Here is a 20,651-nt window from a genome sequence, read left to right on the forward strand (position 1 = left end):
TAAGACTGGAGTAGGAAGCTGGGAAGAAGACATGGGACAGCCCACCCACTGGACAGGTCAAGAGACCACTTCTGGGGGAGAGTGGACAAAGTTGCTTCAGTCCACACAAGACAAAAGCACAAACAATCATTCTAAACCAAGTGCTTTTAATTTTCAGACCAACCAAACATTTTTAATATAAAAACATTTTAATAATATACAAACAGCAATCACAACAGCATCCACATGGCAGCAAGGGGACCAGGGCACAGAGAGGGAGAGCAGGCTGGGGAGGGACGGTTTTCAGGGTCCCAGTTGCTTCCCTGGCTTGAAATCACCCTGGTCCTAGCAGAGAGAAGATTAAGGCTGCCAGAAGCAGAGGGTCCCTGACCCCGACCCAGAGACAGACTGCGCAGGCAGGCCCTCTGACACCATCTTCCAACTAGAAAAAGCCAGATCCATTTAGGAGATAACAGGAAGGTGGCTATGATTGACAGGAAAGGCAACATGGTTCCTCAGCATCCTGCTGATCACACCTCTGGGAGCAGAGTTTTCCAGGGGCTGCTGGATTGAAGAGGACCTAAGAATCTTCCTGGGAGCAGGACAGAAATGGGATCTAAGTCTACCTACTAACCAAGATTCCTGCCTGTGACACCAGAAAGCTGGAGTGGATCTGCTCAGTGTACGGGAAGAGAAAGGAATGACAGAACCTTTGGCTCAGCAGGACCAGAGCCTTGACGGGCACTGACCAAGAAAGCCTCTAGGCAGGCCAGGGAGGTCTGTCGGAAAGCTTTGGGTCAGTGGTACTCAGGGGTGCACAGTGGCACAATGGCCTTAGGTAGAATTTATGAAGACGAAAAGAACACAAGTCAGAAAGAATTTAGAACTGAAGTACCTGCTTCTTATAGGCCTGTACAGGAAAAGCGAGATCATCCTTCCGGCCAGGACTAGAGGAGTCCCGAGGCCTGTTCTTTCCTAGGGGCTGAGTTTGACAGACCTGGATGCAGCTGATGGCCCCCAAAGTCCTCTAGATGGGCCCTGCAGGACTTGCTGGGAGGCCTGGTTGCCCCTCCTGGTGTGCTGGGACACTGGGTTCCTGCAGTTAGATGCAGTCCATGGAGTTCTCAGGGAGGAGGCCAGGGATGCAGCCAGGGAGGCCCAGGCCCTTGATAGGAGTGCAGTTGAGTGGGAGGCTGCAGCCCAGGGAGGAGTCCTGGGTCTCTATGGCCTCCAGCCTGTCCGTATTGTTGTCCCAGTTGATGTGGAAGCGGGTCACCCGGGGGTTCGAGGCCAAGATGTTCCGCTGGAGCTGGGGCAGAAAGAGGAACGTCAACCCTTGTTGACATGCCCTCTCCTTGCTCCCATAGAGCCAGGACACCCCCAATCACCCATCTGAAGCCCAGCAAGAGCAACCCACATATGGAACTCCAGAAAACACCTGTGCACCATGATTTAGGGCTAGGACCTATCTTTTTGTTTTTTGAGACGGAGTTTCGCTTTTTTTGCCCAGGCTGGAGTGCAATGGTGTGATCTCGTCTCACTGCAACCTCCACCTTCCGGGTTCAAGCGATTCTCCTGCCTCAGCTTCCTATGTAGCTGGAACTACAGGTGCATGGCACCATGCCTGGCTCATTTTCTTATTTTTAGTAGAGACGGGCTTTCATGTTGGCCAGGCTGGTCTCGAACTCCTGACTTCAGGTGATCCGACAGCCTTGGTCTCCTAAAGTGCTGGGATTACAAAGTGTGAGCCACTGCACCTGGCCCAGGACCTATCTTTTTTTTTTAAGGGACAGTCTCTGTTAGCCAGGCTAGAATGCAGTGGCATGATCTGAGCTCACTGCAGCTTCAAACTCCTGGGCTCAAGTGATCCTCCCACCTCAGCATCCAGAGTAGAGTACTCCACCCATGTCTCACTCATTTTCTGAGGTGGGGAGGGGGTAGGGACAGGGTCTCGTTATGTTGCCCAGGCAGGCCTATCTAATCTTAATTCTCTAAGACATGCCTTTGAGAAACAAAGGCCTTTTTCTCCTATTCTAACTCAGTACTGTAAGAACTGAACATTACTTGAAAACCTTAAGAAGTAACCTTGACTCCTAATTTGAATGGCTGAACTCCCCCCCAAGTATAAAGAATGGCCTTGTGGGAAGCAGGAAGTGGAAACAGGACCCACCTGGGAGAAATCTGGCTTCATGGGTGGGTTCTCACGCAGCTCGGGGTTGAGGTACTCGTTGTTGACATAGTAGCCCACTCGGATGAACTCCTGTCCGTGGTAGGTACAGGTGATGAGGACTACGGTCACACCCACGGCATCAGTCTCTGGGATGAGGGATGGGTTGGGGGCATCAGCCTAGGGGAGACACATCCTAGGCCTTAGCAGTGCCACAGCCATGCCTCTATGTCATTAGTAGAAACAAATTCCCAAGCAACATGTATTTACTGAGCAAAAAGTATGCTCTCTGCCCTCAGTTTTCTTTTTTTCAACCTCTGCCTCTCGGGTTCAAGCAATTCTGCCTCAGTGTCCCAGGTAGCTGGGACTACAGACGCACACCACCACACCCGGCTGACTTTTTTTTTTTGTTGGTACTTTTTTTTTTACATGGAGTTTTGCTCTGTTGCCCAGGCTGAAGTGCAATGGTGGGATCTCAGCTCACTGCAACCTCCACCTCACAGGTTCAAGCGATTCTGCTGCCTCAGCCTCCCGAGTAGTTGAGATTACAGGCGCCTACCACCACGCCTGGCTAATTTTTGTAGTTTCAGTAGAGTTGGGGTTTCGCCATATTGGTCAGGCTGGTCTTGAACTCCTGACCTCAAGTGATCCACCCATCTTGGACTCCCAAAGTGTTGGGATTACAGGCATGAGCCACCGCCCCCAGCCTTTTTTTTTTTTTTTTTGTTACGGAGTCTTGCTCTCTCTCCCAGTCTGGAGTGCAGTGGCATGATCTTGGCTCACTGCAAGCTCTGCCTCCAGGGTTTACGCCATTCTCCTGCCTCAGCCTCCCAAGTAGCTGGGACTACAGGCGCCCGCCACCACACCCAGCTAATTATTTTGTATTTTTTAGTACAGACGGTGTTTCACCGTGTTAGCCAGGATGGTCTCCATCTCCTGACTTCATGATCCGCCCGCCTCGGCCTCCCCAAGTGCTGGGATTACAGGCGTGAGCCACCGCGCCCAGCCTACACCCAGCTAATTGTTTTTATTTTTTCTAGAGATGGGGGTCTTGCTATGTGGCCAGGCTGGTCTGGAACTCCTGGCCTTAAGCAATCCTCCTGCCTCTGCCTCCCAAAGTGCTGGAAGCCACCACACCCAGCCAGAATCTACATTTGACAACTCAGGCAGGGTGCTGCATGAGAGCCACTTAGGAGTTACGGTCTATCCTCATTCATTATTCATGGGGTCCATATGTGCAAGTTCACCTACCTGCTACATTTATTTGTAACCCCAAGATGAATACCTGCGGTGCTTCCACGGTCACTTGCAGACATGCACAGAACAGGGAAAAGCTAGAGTTACCTACCATGCCTGTTCCTACCTGAGGTCAAACAAGGCAACGCTCTGTCTTTTGGTCTCAGTTCTTACTGTGAATGAGCATCCTTTCCTCAGCCTACTTAGTGCTACCTTTTTTCCATGTTTTGTGCTTTTTGTTGGTGAGTTTGCTGTCTATGATGGCACCCAAAGGTAGTGCTGAAGTGCAGTGTAGGGTGCAAAAAAGGCCTTATGGAAAAAATGTATATTAGAGAAGCTTCATTCAGGAGAGTTACAGTGCTGTTGGCTGTGAATTCAACATAAATGAACCACAGTATATATTAAATAAGGTGTCTTTTTTTTCTTTTTTTTTGAGATAAGTCTCTCGCTATATCACACAGGCTGGAGTGTACCGGTGTGATCTCAGCTCACTGCAATCTCCACCTCCCGGGTTCAAGCGATTCTCCCACCACACCTGGCTAATTTCTGTATTTTTAGTATAGATACGGTTTCACCATGTTGGCCAGGCTGGTCTCGAACCCCTGACCTCAGGCGATCCACCCACCTCAGCCTCTCAAAGTGCTGGGATTATAGGTGTGTGCCACCATACCCGGCCTGGTGTCTTTCAACAGCAACACACATACAAGTTTACGTATTGACTGGCTGACGAAAACGTGACTTCCAACAATCTAACCTTGTATTTACCCTGGGGCAATGGTTCAGTACTCACTAAATCAGTGTTCGCGGCAACTTTATAGAACATAACTCTTGTGAATAACGAGAATTGACTGTAAATCAGTGGCAGCTTTGACACAGAGGTGGGGGAAGGGAGGGCCTGAGAGCCTCTGAGAGGTCAGATAGTTCCTGACAGTAGAACTAGGATTTGAACCTGAACTTTAAAATTTTTTTTTAATTGATTGATTGACACAGGGTCTCAACTCTTTTCTTTTTTTTTTTTTTTTGAGACAGAGTCTCGCTGTATTACCCAGGCTGGAGTGCAACGGTGTGGTCTTGGCTCACTGTAGCTTCCACCTCCCAGGTTCAAGTGATCCTCCCATTTCAGCCTCCCAAGTGGCTGAGACTACAGGCGTACACCACTATGCTCTGCTGATTTTTAAGTTTTTTGTAGAGCTGGGGTCTCACTATATTGCCCAGGCTGGTCTCAAACTCCTGGCCTCAAGCAGTCCTGCCACCTTGGCCTCCCAAAGTGCTGGGATTACAGGTGTGAGCCACTGTACCCGGCCTCTGTTTTTTTAATACTTGTTTTTTCCTTTTTTTAGAGACAGGGTCTCACTGTGTTGTCTAGGCTGGAGTGCAGTGGCTCAATCATAGTTCACTGCAGGCTCGGACTCCTGGGCTCAAGCAATCCTCTCACCTCAGCCCCTGGAGTAGCTGGGTCTATAGGCGTGAGCCTCTGTGCCCAGCTGAACTTGAACTTTTGATTCCTGAAGCACTCTGTGGGATTTCAGGTAAAAGAAGATGTTTCTAGGAGTCAAGAGCTAAAGGCCTAAGGCCTCATCTTTCTTACCTGAAAGACAAACATGTGTCTCCCTGCTGGTACAGGGCCCACCAGCACCGAGTCTAGGATCTGATCAAACTCCTCACTCTCAGCGGAGCCAACATAAATGATCTTCCACTCCAGGTCTGCAAAGACATAGGAGGGTTAATGAATTGAAATAGCTCAACAGCAACAAGGCAGGGAAAGGCTCCTGTATTCATTTTTCTTTTTTGAGATGGAGTCTCATTCTGTCATCCAGGCTAGAGTACAGTGATGCGATCTCGACTCACTGCAACCTCCGCCTCCCAGATTCAAGTGATTCTTGTACCTCGGCCTCCCGAGTGGCTGGGATTATAGGTGCCCGCTGCCACACCTAGCTAATTTTTTTTTTCTTTTTTGAGATGGAGTTTCACTCGTCACCCAGGCTGCAGTGCAATGGTGTGATCTCGGCTCACTACAATCTCTGCCTCCCAGGTTCAAGTGATTCTCCTGTCTCAGCCTCCCGAGTAGCTGTGATTATAGGCGCCTGCCACCATGCCTGGCTAATTTTTGTATTTTTAGTGAGAGGGTTTCACCATGTTGGTCAGGCTGGTTTAGAACTCCTGACCTCAGGTGATCCACCCGCCTTGGCCTCCCAAAATGCTGGGATGACAAGTGTGAGCCACTGTACCTGGCTTTTTTTTGTATTTTTAGTAGAGATGGGGTTTCACCATGTTGGCCAAGCTGGTATCCAACTCCTGACTTCAAGTGATCTGCCTGCCTCAGCCTTCCAAAGTGGTGGGATTACAGGTGTGAGCCACTGCGCCCAGCCACATCTTGTATTTTATTTTTACTATTTTTCAAGGCAGTCTCCCTCTGTTGCCCAGGCTGGAGTGCAGTGGTATGTTCATGGCTCACTGCAGCCTCAACCTCCTGGGCTCAAGCGATCCTCCTGCCTCGGACTCCCACCATGTTGGGAATACAGGTGTGGGCTGCTGTGCCCAGCCTTGTGGTAATTTTAAACAGAACCTTAAATATATTAGAAGATTCTTATTCCATCCATCTGACACTTAGTGCCAGGCAGTGCAGTCCTGAATGCTGAGGTGGGCACGAAGCTCTACCTCCATTAGGGAATTCTGTTTTGTAAGCCTAGCTATGACAGATGACCTTGACTGTACCTCTGGGGAAACCTGGGCCTCTCAAGGCCTGAGCGTGAACTGTATGGCAGAGGCTGAATTAAGAGCCACATGACACAGACGTGCTGAGAAAGGAATGGCAGGGGGTTGGGTCATTTCAGGGCCCTGCCCACTGGGTGCTGGGATAGGAAGCAGCATCCTCTTTCACACACAGGGACTGGTGCCACTCAACGAAGTAGATCCCTCGACAACTGGGGCAGGGCGGCAGATTCCAATCTGGCAGGAGAGCCAGCCTGCAGGAGGGGGAAGGTGAGGCTGCTCAGGGAGCCAGCCACCCTGGTCTTCCAGATCTGGCACTAAGTCATGCCTACTTAGAGACATTTGGGCGACTCAGTCAGCAAATGTGGCATCCCGGGGTGATCCTCTGAACACTTTTTTTTTTTTTGAGACGGAGTTTCGCTCTTGTTGCCCAGGCTGGAGTGCAGTGGCACGATCTCGGCTCACTGCAACCTCTGCCTCCCAGATTCCAAGTGATTCTCCTGCCTCAGCCTCCCGAGTAGCTGGGATTACAGGCGCCAGCCACCACAGCTGGCTAATTTTTTGTGTTTTTAGTAGAGATGGGGTTTCACCATGTTGGCCAGGTTGGTCTCGAACTCCTGACCTCAGGTGATCCAGCCACCTCAGCCTCCCAAAGTGCTGAGATTACAGGTGTGAGCCACCGCGCCCAGCCTCAAACCCTAACTCTTGCACCCCATCCAGCAGGAGGGCCTCATCCCCTGAGTATGCTCCATCAAGATGAAAGGCAAGTGCTTATGGAGCGCCTGGCTGTCAGCTGTGAATCACAGGGAATTCCGGAGACCATGGCCTCTTGCAGGAGGTCCAAGTGTATCAGGGGCAAGGTCATGCTGGTACAGGGAGGCTTGGCAAGAGGCTCGAAACTTATTTTCGGCTCTTTAGAAATTACACAACCCTTCAGCTCTAGCAGCTGGGGGAAGTTTCACAAGTTGTGATTTTCACAGGAAGCAAACTCTCTCAGAAGCTCCCTATTCCTTGGTCCAGTGTCCCACAAAAGCATCCAACTTTGGAAGCACACTGCTGCTGGGTCATGACTACAGAAGCTTGTCACCTGAGTCCCAAGCCCTTCTTTGATGCACTGGCTGCCCGTCCCTTTGTGGTTTCACTCAGGAACCCTACAGCAGGTCTGTAGGATATGGGTGACCACTGAACTCTTGGGTGTTTCGTCGAACTAGCCTCTTATTTGCAGGAAGGAAGTTGACTTTTTCCCCCTAGAGATGGGGTCCCGGTCTGTCACCCAGGCTGCAGTGCAGTGGCGCAATCATAGCTCACTATAGCCACGAATTCCTGCGCTCAAGTGATTCTCCTGCCTTAGCCTCCCAAGTAGCTGGAAACACAGGCTTGTGCCACACACCCAGGTAATTTTTCTTTTTTTTTTTTTTTTTTTGAGACGGAGTCTCGCTCTGTCGCCCAGGCTGGAGTGCAGTGGCATGATCGCAGCTCACTGCAAGCTCCGCCTCCCAGGTTCACGCCATTCTCCTGCCTCAGCCTCCTGAGTAGCTGGGACTACAGGCGCCCGCCACCTCGCCCGGCTAGTTCTTTTTTTTTTTTTTTGTATTTTTTAGTAGAGACGGGGTTTCACTAGGTTAGCCAGGATGGTCTCGATCTCCTGACCTCGTGATCCGCCCATCTCGGCCTCCCAAAGTGCTGGGATTACAGGTTTGAGCCACCACGCCCGGCCATAATTTTTCAATTGTTTTTAGAGATGTCTTGCTTGGTTGCCCAGCCTGGTCTCAAGCAATCCTCCCGCCTTGGCCTCCCAAAGTATGGGAATTTGTCTGAGCCATCATGCCCAGCCTGTTGATTTATTTTTGTTACAAGTAGTGACACAATTAGAATCAAGTTTTGGGGGAAGACAGAAAAGCAAGCCAGCCCTGCTCTCTCCTTTCTAAAGCAGTTGTTATCATTCTGGTATATTTCCTTCAGCTCTTTCCTCTCATAGCCGGTAGAGTGCTGTATGGGTGCATTTAATTCATGTCCTGGGAAGGTAGATGAAAAAGACTAAAGTGTATCCACGAGCACATGTTGTTGTCCAGCTGAGGTCAATATTAATTGGCAAAACCTAAACAAAGAGCACGTGGAAACTCACTGAAGGAAAAGGGCCCCTGCAACCGGGCGCGGTGGCTCACGCCTGTAATCCCAGCACTTTGGGAGGCTGAGGTGGGTGGATCACTTGAGGTCAGGAGTTCAAGACCAGCCTGGCCAACATGGCGGAACCATGTCTCTACTAAAAGTACAAAAAACTAGCCGGCATGGTGGCGGGCGCCTGTAGTCCCAGCTACTCCAGAGGCTGAGGCAGGAGAATGGCGTGAACCTGGGAGGCGGAGTTTGCAGTGAGCAGAGACCGCGCGCCACTGCACTCCAGCCTGGGTGACAGAGCCAGACTCCATCTCAAAAAAAAAAACAAAAAAAAAACAAAAAAAGACAACCAAAAAAAAAAAAAAAAGGAAAAGAAAAGAAATGAGCCTCTGCAACATAGAGAGACATTGACTCTACTAAAAATCAACAAAATTAGCTGGGTGTGGTGGCGCACGCCAGTGGTCCCAGCTACGTTGGAGGCTGAGGTTGGAGGATCACTTGAACCTAGGAGTTCAAGGCTGCAGTGAGCCACGATCGAGCCACTGCACCCCAGACTGGGCGACAGAGACCCTATCTCAAAGGAAAAAAAAAGAAAAAGAAAAGATGTACTGTGTTGACTGTCAGGCACATGGGCTGAAATGGCTTTCAACCAGGGTCAGAAAGAAACTGGAGAATTAACTGAGGGCTGTAGAGAAATACTGATGCAAGAGTGATAGAAGCTGGTTGGGCACGGTGGCTCACGCCTGTAATCCTAGCACTTTGGGAGGCCGAGGCAGGCATTTTGCCTGAGCTCAGGAGTTCGAGACCAACATGGGCAACATGGTGAAACCCATCTCCACTAAAAAATATAAAAAATTAGCTGGGCATGGTGGTGGGCACCTGTAATTCCAGCTACTCAGGAGGTTGAGGCATAAGAACTGCCTGAACCCAGGAGGCGGGAGAGGTTGCAGTGAGCCGAGATCATGCCACTGCACTCCAGCCTGGGCAACAGAGCGAGACTCTGTCTCAAAAAAAAAAAAAAAAAAAAAGAAGGAAGGAAAGAAAGGAAGAAAAAAGTTATAGGGCCAGGCGTGGTGGATCATGCCTGTAATCTTAGCGCTTTGGGAGGCTGAGGCGGGTGGATTGCTTGAGCTCAGAAGTTCGAACCCAGCCTGGGCAACACAGTGATACAAAAAATACAAAAAATTAGCCAGGCGTGGTGGCACGCGCCTGTAGTCCCAGCTACTCAGGAGGCTGAGGCAGGAGAATTGCTTGAACCTGGGAGGCAGAGGTTGCAGTGAGCTGAGATCACGCCACTGTACTCCAGCCTGGGCAACACAGTGAGACTCCATCTCTACTAAAAATATAAAAAATTAGCTGGGTGTGGTGGTGTGCACCTGTAATTCTAATTTTTGTATTTTTAGTACAGACGGGGTTTCACCATGTTAGCCAGGCTGGTCTCGAACTCCTGACCTCAGGTGATCCACCTGCCTTGGCCTCCCAACGTGCTGGGATTACAGGCGTGAGCCACCATGCCTGGCCAAGAATCATCTTACATTTGCTGAAATGGCCAGGCATGGTGAGGTGCACCTGTGGTTCCAGCTACTTAGGAAGCTGAGGTGGGAGGATTGCTTAAGCCCAGGAGTTCAAGTCCAGTCTGGACAACATAGTGACACCCTATCTCTCTTTTTTTTTTTTTTTGAGACGGAGTCTCGCTCTGTCGCCCAAGCTGGAGTACAGTGGCTCGATCTCGGCTCACTGCAACCTCCGCCTCCCGGGTGCACGCCATTCTCCTGCCTCAGCCTCCCGCATAGCTGGGACTACAGGAACCCGCCACCACGCCTGGCTAATTTTTTGTATTTTTAGTAGAGACGGGGTTTCACTGTGTTAGCTGGGATGGTCTCGATCTCTTGACCTCGTGATCCGCCTGCCTCAGCCTCCCAAAGTGCTGGGATTACAGGCATGAGCCACTGTGCCCGGCCAACACCCTATCTCTTTTAAAAAAAAGAAAAAAAATCGGGCTGCAGTGTTGTAAGTAGCGACATATGTGTATGATTGCATTTCTGAATATAATCTTTCTTTAGAATTATACATGGGACACAAATCACCAACACAGCACGAACTCATAGCTACTGTGTACAGGACACAGCTGTACACATGAGGTGTGTATCTAACCTTCTGAGCAATGTCAAGGCAACTCAACTGTGTTCCATGTTATCTCTCTGCGCTAACTTCACAAGCTAGTCCCTGTACAAAACATACCTCCACTGTGTGTGTGTATGTATGTGTGTGTGTGTACATATATATATAAATGATAAGACTAAAGACACGTACATGATTACTGTAGCTGAACTAGCTAAGGAGTCTGCTTCCTGCTTTTTTGTTTTTGTTGTTGTTTGAGACAGTCTTACTCTGTCACCCAGGCTGGAGTGCAATGGCGCAATCTGGGCTCACTGCAATTTCCACCTCCCGGGTTCAAGCGGTTCTCCTGCCTCAGCCTCCTAAGTAGCTGGGATTACAGGCGCCTACCACCCTTCCCAGGTAACTTTTGTATTTTTAGTAGAGGCAGGTTTTCACCACATTGGCCAGGCTGGGCTCAAACTCCTGACCTCAGATGATCCGCCTGCTTTGATCTCCCAAAATGCTGGGATCACAGGCGTGAGCCACTGTGCCTGGCCTGTTGTTGTTTTTTGAGACAGAGTCTTGCTCTGTCACCCAGGCTGGAGTGCAGTGGCACAACCTCAGCTCACTGCAACCTCTGCCTCCCAGGTTCAAGCAATTCTTCTGCCTCAGCCTCCCGAGTAGCTGAGATTATAGGCGCCCGCCACCAAGCCTGGCTAACTTTTGTATTTTTAGTAGAGATGGGGTTTCACCATGTTGGCTGGGCTGGTCTTGAACTTCTGACCTCAGGTGATCCACCTGCCTTGGTCTCCCAGAATGCTGGGATTATAGGCGTGAGCCACCGTGCCCAGCCTGTTTTTTTTTTTTTTTTTTTTGCCTTTGTTCATAATCAAAGATCAGTCCTGCTGCCATAACAGCTTTGTTAGTTCTGGGTCAGAACATCTGGCTTCTATGACTTACTCAACCAGTGTCTGTTGAATTTCTCAGCTAAACATGGAAGCATCTATTTCCAGATGTGGAAGATAAAAGTGCAAAGGGGGCTTGAGGCCCTTGAGAAATAGGAGTCACTCAACTGGGGCTTAGGAGTTAGGGTGGTTTTTTTTTTTGTTTTTTTGTTTTTTGAGATGGGGTCTTGCTCTCTCACCCAGGCTGGAGTACAGTGGTGCAACCATGGCTTACGGCTTACTGCAGCCTTGACCTCCTGGGCTCATACAATCCTCCCATTTCAGCCTCCTGAGTAGCTGGGACCACAGGCACATGCAACCAAGTCCCATTAATTTTTTGATGTTTCTGTAGAGACAAGGTTTTGCTATGTTACCCAGGCTGGCCTAAAACTCCTGGGCTCAAGAGAGCCTTCTTCCTTAGCCTCCCAAAGTGCTGGGATTACAGGAATGAGCCACCTCGCACAGCTGGATTGGGGGTTTTGTCAAGATTTTCAGTTGACACTGCTGAGAATGAGCCAGATTCTCTTTTTCATGGAGAGGAGGCCAGAAAGAGGCAGAAAGCAAGCTGGCAGATCAGTCACAGAGAGCCCTAGGACTGGAAGAGCCAGGATTTCTCACTTGAGTTTCTTGAAGGAAAAGTTTTATCATCCGGGTGCAATTAACAATAGCATTCCCTGGCCGCGTGCTTGTGATTCAAAGTGTAATCCCAGCACTTTGGGAGGCTGAGGCGGGCAGATCACTTTCGGTCAGGTTTGAGATCAACCTGGCCAACATGGTGAAACCTCATCTCTACTAAAAATACAAAAATCAGCCGGGCATGGTGGCTCAAGCTTGTAATCCCAGCTACTTGGGAGACTGAGACCACAGAATCGCTTGAACTCAAGAGGTGGAGATTGCAGTGAGCTGAGATCGCGCCACTGTACTCTAGCCTGGGTGACAGAGTGAAACTCCATTTCAAAAAGTAAATAAAATAAAATAATAATAATAATAATAGCATTCCCCTTCACTGTGTTTTGAGTATCCTGATTAGGCAATAAATTGTATGGTCATTCCTATCTATGCTCCACCTCTGAAATAGGGAATCCTTCTTCCTTTCTTTCCCTGGATCGGAGCAAAGATAAAGAACTTAGATTCAAAACTTCAGTGCCAATATTTCTACAAACTGGCTGGGTGACCCTGGATAAATCACTCCATTTCTATTAAAAGATGACCAGCAGAGGCTGGGCACAGTGGCTCATACCTGTAATCCCAGCATTTTGGGGGGCTGAGGCAGGCAGATCACCTGAGGTCAGGAGTTCGAGACCAGCCTGGCTAACATGGTGAAACCGCATCTCTACCAAAAACACAAAAATTAGCTGGGCGTCATAGCAGGCACCTGTAATCCCAGCTACTCGGGAGGCTGAGGCAGGAGAATTGCTTGAACCCGGGAGGCAGAGGTTGCGCCACTGCACTCCAGCCAGGGGGACGAGAGTGAGACTTCGTCTCCAAAAAAACAAAAAAAGGACCAGCAGGTTGAATTTAGCCTTTCTGCCTCTAATTCTATAAATAAGTAAAGTCACAGGGCAGGGGCTTCCTAGGAGAAGTACCAGATAATGACCACACAACCATTTTTAAATGCAAGGAACACAAACAGGCTGATTGAAACCTGATCTCCTGCCGCCTGGGAGCTGGGAATCCCTCAACCTATTACTTCCTTCCATTTCCTCCTGGCTTTTAAATTAAATCTTATTCCACAGTGTCATTCTACACTTTATTTATTTATTTACACGCTGCCCTGTTCCAGAAAGGATTTAACTCGGCTTATTCTATAGTTAGCCACAAGTAGACTGCTTAATTTAAAAAGGAGCAAGACAGACCGGGGAGAGAGAGACCCACTGGCCTACCCGAAGCACATCCACATCTCACTCTATCAGCCCCAAGCTAGTCCAGGTGACCAGCTTTGAGGGCCAAACACCCACCTGCCCCCGAAAGGCACTAGTTAGCACATCCTGGCTTCACAGGCCCCCAGATCGCTACCTCCTCGGCTACTGCCTTTTCTCTTTTAACCACCAAGTAGAAAAATGGCCTAATGGAGTACTTCTTTCTGAAAGCAGGACTTGCATTTTAGTGGTGCCAAGGCTCCCTGGGTGACCTTAGATTTTGGATTTGTACAGGCCTTGACTTGAAAGGTCTTTTGCGCTTTGTGGCTCCTGTCTTCTCATCTGTGAGATGAGAGCCATGTCCACCTTTAAGTCACACAGATTAACAAGTACATCTGCAGAAGCACCTTGGAAAAGATGTACAGGAGGCTGTGACCTCCGGGCTCCAGCTGACTGTTTGAAGCTGGAGCCTGTCACAGCTCAGCCCAACCCACTCACCCTCCAGACTAGGTCAGACCATTAAAAGCAATGGAAGCTTGGCACTGATTATCCAGCTATATTAAAAAAAAAAAGAAAAAAAAAAGACCGGGCGCGGTGGCTCACGCCTGTAATCCCAACACTTTGGGAAACCAAGGCGGGTGGATCACTTGAGATCAGGACTTCGAGACCAGCCTGGCTATGTGGTGAAACCCGGCCTCCAACTAAAAATACTAAAATTAACCGGGCATGGTGACAGGTGCCGGTAGTCCCAGCTACTCGGGAGGCTGAGGCAGGAGAATTGCTTGAACCCGGGAGGCGGAGGTTGCAGTGAGCCGAGATCGTGCCACTGCATTTCAGCCTGGGCAACAGAGCAAGAGTCTGTCTCAAAAAAAAAAAAAAAAGAAGAAGAAGAAAGAAAAAGCGAGGGAAGAACTGCTGTAGTAACTCAGGTGGAAACGGGTGGGCAAACCTGGAGAAGCAGCTAATACCTGCCTGGCTATGCCAGCCCTCAGATCTCAGTGTGTTTATCCAAGTCCACAGAAGAGGGTGGGGAAGGGGAGCTGGGGAGACCAAGTTCCCCTCAAAGACGGTAGCATCCTTTCCCAGGGGGAGCTCAAGCATAGCAGGGGTTGGGCCCCAACGAAGGAGGAACCAGGTTCCAGGGTATGTGCAATGGCAGAAAAGCAACAGCAACTGGTGCGGGTGGGGTTGTTGAAATATTGGCAGGTTGGGGAGGGGATTGGTGGGAGACAAATGGGAAGATGGGGGCGAGGGCGGTCCTGAAAAGGGGTTGAGGGGTTTTCACAGCGAAAAACGGTTACTGGTGGGGAGCGTCTTCACGGTGAGGAGGGAAGGGAGCTTGCGTGAGAGATCTCCATAGGGAAAATAGCAGATGGCTGGGATTTCCCCCGGGGAAAATGGGAAGGGGCTGGACATTCGGAGTCTCCAGAGGGAAAATGGGAGGTGTGAGTATCTCACTAAAGAGGGAATAAGTGGGCAAAAATGGGTGGGTGGCTAAAGCGCGGGTCTTGCCACAGGGAAATCACGGTGGCTGAAGATCTCCGTGGCTTAAGAAATGGAGGCCAAGAAGATCTCTCCATGAAAACGGGTACCTAGGAAGACCTCCAGATTAAAAAGATGGATGAGGTTTCCCACGCGGGAAGTGGGGCTTGACTGGGGTTAATCTTTATGGGGAGGTCGGGGCGGGCAGTGGGGGAAGAGGTCACGGGGAGGTCCGAGTTAGCTAGCTGGGGGTCTCCACCCGGGAGGTCAAGGCGGGCAGTGGGAGAGGAGGTCACGGGGAGGTCCGAGTTGGCTGATGGCGGGGAGTCTTCACCCGGAGATCGGGATTGGCGGAAAGGGGACGAGGGGTTTCATGGGGGAGATCAAGTTGGCCATGGGAGCGCTTCTCCAAGGGGAGGCCGGGGTCGGCCCGGGGGTGGGGGTCCCCGCACGGGCCCAGCCTCACCGTCCGCCAGGGCTTCACTGCACTCGAAGCTGATCTCGAACCGGAAGGGGCTGTGGAAAGGGCTCGGGTTCTCCAGGACCGCCACGTTCAGCACCGACACCTTGGCCATCGCCTCGCCTCGCCTCGCCTCGCCGCGCCGCGGCAGGGGCAGGGGCAGGGGCAGGGGCAGGGGCTGTGGCTGTGGCGGAGGCCGCGCCTGGGTCCGGTGAGTGGGGGGGCGTCGGTGGGGTACGGCAGACCAAGTCCACTCCCGCCTCTTCTCTCCGCGGACTGAAGTGCGCACCTAAACCGCGGACCGCCTTCAAATAGCCGGCCTCCGCCCTCTGGCCAATCACCGCCAACGCTCCCCTGGCGGCGCGCGCACCCCCTCAGCCAATCCTGGAGCGCCAGTCGGCGCGCGCCCAGACTCCCCGGACCAATCAGCGGAGCTCCCTCTCCGCGGCGTGTGAGGAGGGCGAAACCATCTCCAGGCTTCTTAGCGTGTCCGCTGGGAACCAATCCCCAGCGTCTCCGACTCGGATGTCAACGGCGGGAGTGGACGGAGTCAGAGCGCCGGACTCCTTCTGCCCAATCCTGAGGGTTCCCGCACCGGCGTAGCCCGCCCCTCGCCTCGCTTTTCCGGGAGCTGCATCCCGCACCGCGCAGCGCCGCCAACCGCCGAGCGGTGGCGCGCGGCGCTCGCTAAAGAAGGCGGGAAGGGCGGTGCTCGCACCCTCAGTGATTGGCAGGAGGGAGTGGGGCGGAGATAAAGAGGGTTTTCTGAGAGTTGATTGGCTGGATTGGTAATGGTGCCGGGAGCAGAAGGAGGCTCAGCTGGGGATTCGCTGGAGAGAAGCGGAAGTCGAGCGCCGCCGCGGTGCTGGCGAGTGTGAAAAAAGAGGAGGAGGGTTGCGCCCTCAGCGTCTGTCAACAGGTGAGCGTAGTCTGGAGCTTTTCTGAGTGGCTCCTGACCCTTGAGGTCCAGCGGCCCTGGAGTCCGTTGTGAACGTTGCGAACGTTCGGAGTGGCGGTCACGCGGCGCGCTGGGACCTCGGGAGTCCAGCCCGGTTCGGATCCCGCTTTCGCCCACGAGGGGTTCGAATCCCGCTCTCGCCCCCGAGGGGTTTGGATCCCGCTCTCGCCCCCTCAAGGGCTCTTGGAAGGTTTCAAGCAGACGGTACTGAAAATGGGAGTTTCAGTTCGGGGGCAGACCAGTGTTCGAGTCCGGGCTCTGCTACTCAGCTCCTGAGGCAGCGTCTCTCCATTCAACGGGGGCAGTGGCAATTCCCTGACACGATTCATGACCGCACAATACATCCGGAAACTTCTCTCCGCCGCATCCCGTCGCCCCCGGCCTGGGAGACTCCAGGTCGCAGAGTCTCTGCCCCCACGGATGATCAGCTCTACCCAGTGCAAAAATAATGCCAGCCGCGCACCTAATTTTACATTTTTTGGAAACCACTTTTTTTTTCTTTGAGACGGAATCTCGCTCTGTCACCCAGGCTGGAGTGCAATAGCGCGATCTCGGCTCACTGCAACCTCCACCTCCCGGGTTCAAGCGATTCTCCTGCCTCAGCCTCCTGAGTATCTGGGATTACAGGTGACCACCACCACAACCAGCTAAATTTTTTTCTGTATTTTTAGTAGAGACCGGGTTTCACCTTGTTGGCCAGGCTGGTCTCAAACGCCTGATCTCAAGTGATCCGCCCGCCTTGATCTTCCAGAGTGCTGGGTTTACAGGCATGAGCCACTGTACCCAGCCATATCTTTTTTTTTTAATTTAAGATTTACTTTTTTTTTTTTTTTTTTTTTGAGACGGAGTCTCGCTCTGTCGCCCGGGCTGGAGTGCAGTGGCCGGATCTCAGCTCACTGCAAGTTCCGCCTCCCGGGTTTACGCCATTCTCCTGCCTCAGCCTCCCGAGTAGCTGGGACTACAGGCGCCCGCCACCTCGCCCGGCTAGTTTTTTTTTTTTTTTTTTGTATTTTTTAGTAGAGACGGGGTTTCACCGTGTTAGCCAGGATGGTCTCGACTTCCTGACCTCGTGATCCGCCCATCTCGGCCTCCCAAAGTGCTGGGATTACAGGCTTGAGCCACCGCGCCCGGCCAAGATTTACTTTTTTTAAAAAAAATTAAATTTTAGAGGCTGGGCATGGAGGATTTCTTGAGGCCAGGAGTTCAAGATCAGCCTGGGCAACATAACAAGACCTCATATTTACAAAAATATAAAAGAATAAGCCAGGTGTGGTAGTGCATAACTGTAGTCTCTGCTACTCCTGAAGCTGAGGCAGGAGGATCTCTTGAGCCCAGGATGCTCCAGCCACTGCACTCCAGCCTGAGTGTCAGAGTGAGATCCTGTCTCTCAAAATTAAAATTAAATTTTAAAAAAGAAAGTTCAGTTTAGCTGTCTTGATAGCCACAGTTGAGTGCTCCTGAACCCCTGTGACAAGTGGCTCCTGTATTACTGGACAATGAAGGTCAAAAACACATTTGACCAGGTCACTTCTCAGGATGAGAGCATTGTCTTCGAAACTATGCTTTGTCTCCTGTTAACTACCCAGCTCCAATTTCAAACCAGCCTAAGTAACCCTCTTTTTGTTAAAAATCTGACAAGCCACTCCCAGTGCAAAGCTCTGCCCAGAACCTCTTCTTCTGGGCTCTTGGCTGGCTTATGCCTTCTTGTCATTCAAGTCTCTGTTCAAATGTCCTCTCCCCAGAGAGGCCTTTCTAAGGGTGCCCTGGACAGTGTTCAAAATCACAGGCCGTAAGCCTGAATAGCACTGATCCAAGGCACTAGTATTTCTTACCTAGTCACCTCTGGAAACAATCCAGTTCCTGTGGGAGTTTTTTTTTTTTTTTTTTTTTTTTTAAACAGAGCTCTGTTTCCCAGGCTGGAGTGAAGTGGCATGATCATGGCTCACTGTAACTTGGAACTCTTGGGCTCAAGTGATCCTCCCACCTCAGCCTCCCAAGTAGCTGGAATCACCAGTGCGTGCCACCATGCCTGATTTGTTTTACTTTTTTTTTTTTTTTTTTTTTTTGAGAGGGAGTCTTGCTCTGTCACCCAGGCTGGAGTGCGGTGGTGCGATCTCGGCTCACTGCACCCTCCTGCTTCTGGCTTCAAGCGATTCTCCCACCTCAGCCTCCTGACTATATGGTACTACAGGCACACGCTACCTTGCCCGGCTAATTTTTGTATTTTTAGTGAAGATGGGGGTTTCACCATATTGGCCAGGCTGGTCTCAAACTCCTAACCTCAGGTGATCCACTCGCCCCAGCCTCCCAAAGTGCTGGGATTACAGGCATGAGCCACCATGCCCTGCCTGTTTTACTTTTTAAATTTTTTGTAGAGACAGGGTCTCGCTGTTGCCCAAGCTGCTCTTGAAACTTCCGGCCTCAAGCAGTTCACCTATCTTGTCTTTAAATGCTGGGATTACAGCGCCTAGCCCATTTTTTTTGGTGTGTACATCTCACATTAAGAAAAATTTTTTTTTTTTTTTTTTGAGTCGAAGTCTCGCTCTGCCGCCCAGGCTGGAGTGCAGTGGCCGGATCTCAGCTCACTGCAAGCTCCGCCTCCCGGGTTCTCGCCATTCTCCTGCCTCAGCCTCCGGAGTAGCTGGGACTACAGGCGCCCGCCACCGCACCCGGCTAGTTTTTTGTATTTTTTAGTAGAGACGGGGTTTCACCGTGTTAGCCAGGATGGTCTCGATCTCCTGACCTCGTGATCCGCCCATCTCGGCCTCCCAAAGTGCTGGGATTACAGGCTTGAGCCACCGCTCCCGGCCAAGAAAAATTTTTTTTAGCTGTTAAAAAAAATTGAAAGCTTTTTAATATTCTTTTGAAATTATTTGGCTTCAAGGAAGCTCACATTTATGATTCCTTTGATTTCTTGGCAATCGTTGCATACTTGGGGATATTTGTGATTTGAGAAAATCTAATTTCCAAATGTAATTCGATTGCTTATGAATACTAAATTTAATGATTAATGCAGTTGTCATGATGTCATATTTCTAGATGCTTATTTAAATATTTATTCATTCCAACTTTGTAGTTTTATCTTTGCATTGTGGAACTTTTTTCCCTTTATCCCTGTCCCTGACCTTTTCATAGCCCCTGAGAAGCTCATGAGCCACCAGCATTATTTCCGTGGCGCTAATGAAGAAAGTGGCCCTGTCTATGATGCATTCTCCTTACAGCTGGCTGAATGATCTTCACTTGTAAACCAGATCATGTCATTACTCTGCTTAAAACCTTCAAAGGCTTATCCTACTTAGAATGAAACCTAAGATCTTTCCTATGGCTTAGGCTGCCCTGCGTGGTAGCCTCAGCTGACCTCTCAGGCCTCATCTACCATTCTTCTTGTCACTGCTTTCAAGCCCAGCTGGCTTTATTCCCCTTCTTTAAACACACCCAGCTTATTTCTGCCGCAGGGCTTTGCACTTGCCATTCCCTCTGCCTGGAATGTGCTTCCTCCGGATAATTGCATGGCTGTCTCATTCTCTTCGCTGTGGTTCAGCTCGAATGTCCTCTGAAAGAAGACTTCCCAAAGTACCCTATTTAAAGTACCCTTTCTTGGCCGAGCACGCTGGCTCATGCTTGTAATCCCAGCACTTTGGGAGGCCAAGGCGGGCAGATCGCGAGGTCAGGAGATCAAGACCATCCTGGCTAACATGGTGAAACCCCATCTCTACTAAAAATACAAAAAAATTGGCCAGGCACGGTGGCTCACGCCTGTAATCCCAGCACTTTGGGAGGCCGAGGCAGGCGGATCATGAGGTCAGGAGATCGAGACCATCCTGGTGAACATGGTGAAACCCCGTCTCTACTAAAAATACAAAAAAATTAGCCAGGCGTGGTGGCGTGTGCCTGTAGTCCTAGCTACTTCAGAGGCTGAGGCAGAGGAATTGCTTGAACCTGGGAGGTAGAGGTTGCAGTGAGCTGAGATTGCGCGACTGCACTCCAGCCTGGTGACAAAGGAAGATTCCATCTCAAATAAATAAATAAATAAATAAATCTATGTAAAGGGTGAGTTTAGCATATACCTGGAATGTGAAAAGTACTCAGTGTGAACCAGCGAGGTGCAGTGGCTCACGCCTGTAATCCCAACACTTTGGGAGGCTGAGGCAAGTGGATTACTTGACCTCAGGAGTTCAAGACCAGCCTGGGCAACATAGCAAAACCCCAACTCTACAAAACATAAAAAAATCAGCCGGGTGTGGTGGCATGTGCCTGTGGTCCCAGCTACTCAGGAGGCTGAGGTGGGAGGATTGCTTGAGCCCCAGGGGCAGAGGTTGCAGTGAGCCAAGATCGTACCACTACACTCCAGCCTAGCTAGGCAATAGAGCGAGACCCTGTCTAAAAACAAACAAAAAACTATGAACTTAGTAGCACATAGTGATAAGCAGGTATGTCTTCATTCTTCCTGTGTAATAGTTCAGGTGCACACATGAGAAAGTGTAAGAAGTGCTATAGCAAAATACTGTTACCCAGCTTGAAAGCTAAAACATTAGAGATGCAACTGAAGGGCCTTATACCCTACATGAAACCCATTCCTCTTCCTTTTTCCTCAAATGTAGCCGCAACCCTGAATTTGGTGTTTACAGTCTTCTGTGCA

At 50.5% G+C, this 20,651-nt stretch overlaps 1 protein-coding gene across 1 annotated transcript; it reads right to left on the reverse strand.

Moving 5' to 3' along the window:
* Positions 1-167: 167 nt before the first annotated feature.
* Positions 168-15,815, reverse strand: LOC105497764 (anti-silencing function 1B histone chaperone). The gene is made up of 4 exons (XM_011769138.3): positions 15,061-15,815; positions 4,971-5,086; positions 2,150-2,326; positions 168-1,288 (listed from the first exon to the last, which is right to left on the reverse strand). The coding sequence occupies exons 1-4, from the start codon at positions 15,167-15,169 to the stop codon at positions 1,082-1,084; spliced, it is 609 nt and encodes a 202-aa protein (XP_011767440.2). The 5' UTR covers positions 15,170-15,815; the 3' UTR covers positions 168-1,081.
* Between the last annotated feature and the right edge of the window lie 4,836 nt (positions 15,816-20,651).

Source organism: Macaca nemestrina, chromosome 20 (assembly GCF_043159975.1).
Source record: "Macaca nemestrina isolate mMacNem1 chromosome 20, mMacNem.hap1, whole genome shotgun sequence".
Taxonomy (NCBI): Eukaryota; Metazoa; Chordata; class Mammalia; order Primates; family Cercopithecidae; genus Macaca; species Macaca nemestrina.

What these genes read in the sequence shown, in the direction of transcription:
- LOC105497764 (XM_011769138.3), bottom strand. Translation starts at nt 15,169, where the DNA reads ATGGCCAAGGTGTCGGTGCTGAACGTGGCGGTCCTGGAGAACCCGAGC. An exon ending in CAGTGAAGCCCTGGCGGACG is followed by an intron (nt 5,087 to 15,060) that starts GTGAGGCTGGGC and finishes ATGTCTTTGCAG; the next exon opens with ACCTGGAGTGGAAGATCATT. An exon ending in GACACATGTTTGTCTTTCAG is followed by an intron (nt 2,327 to 4,970) that starts GTAAGAAAGATG and finishes TGTCTCCCCTAG; the next exon opens with GCTGATGCCCCCAACCCATC.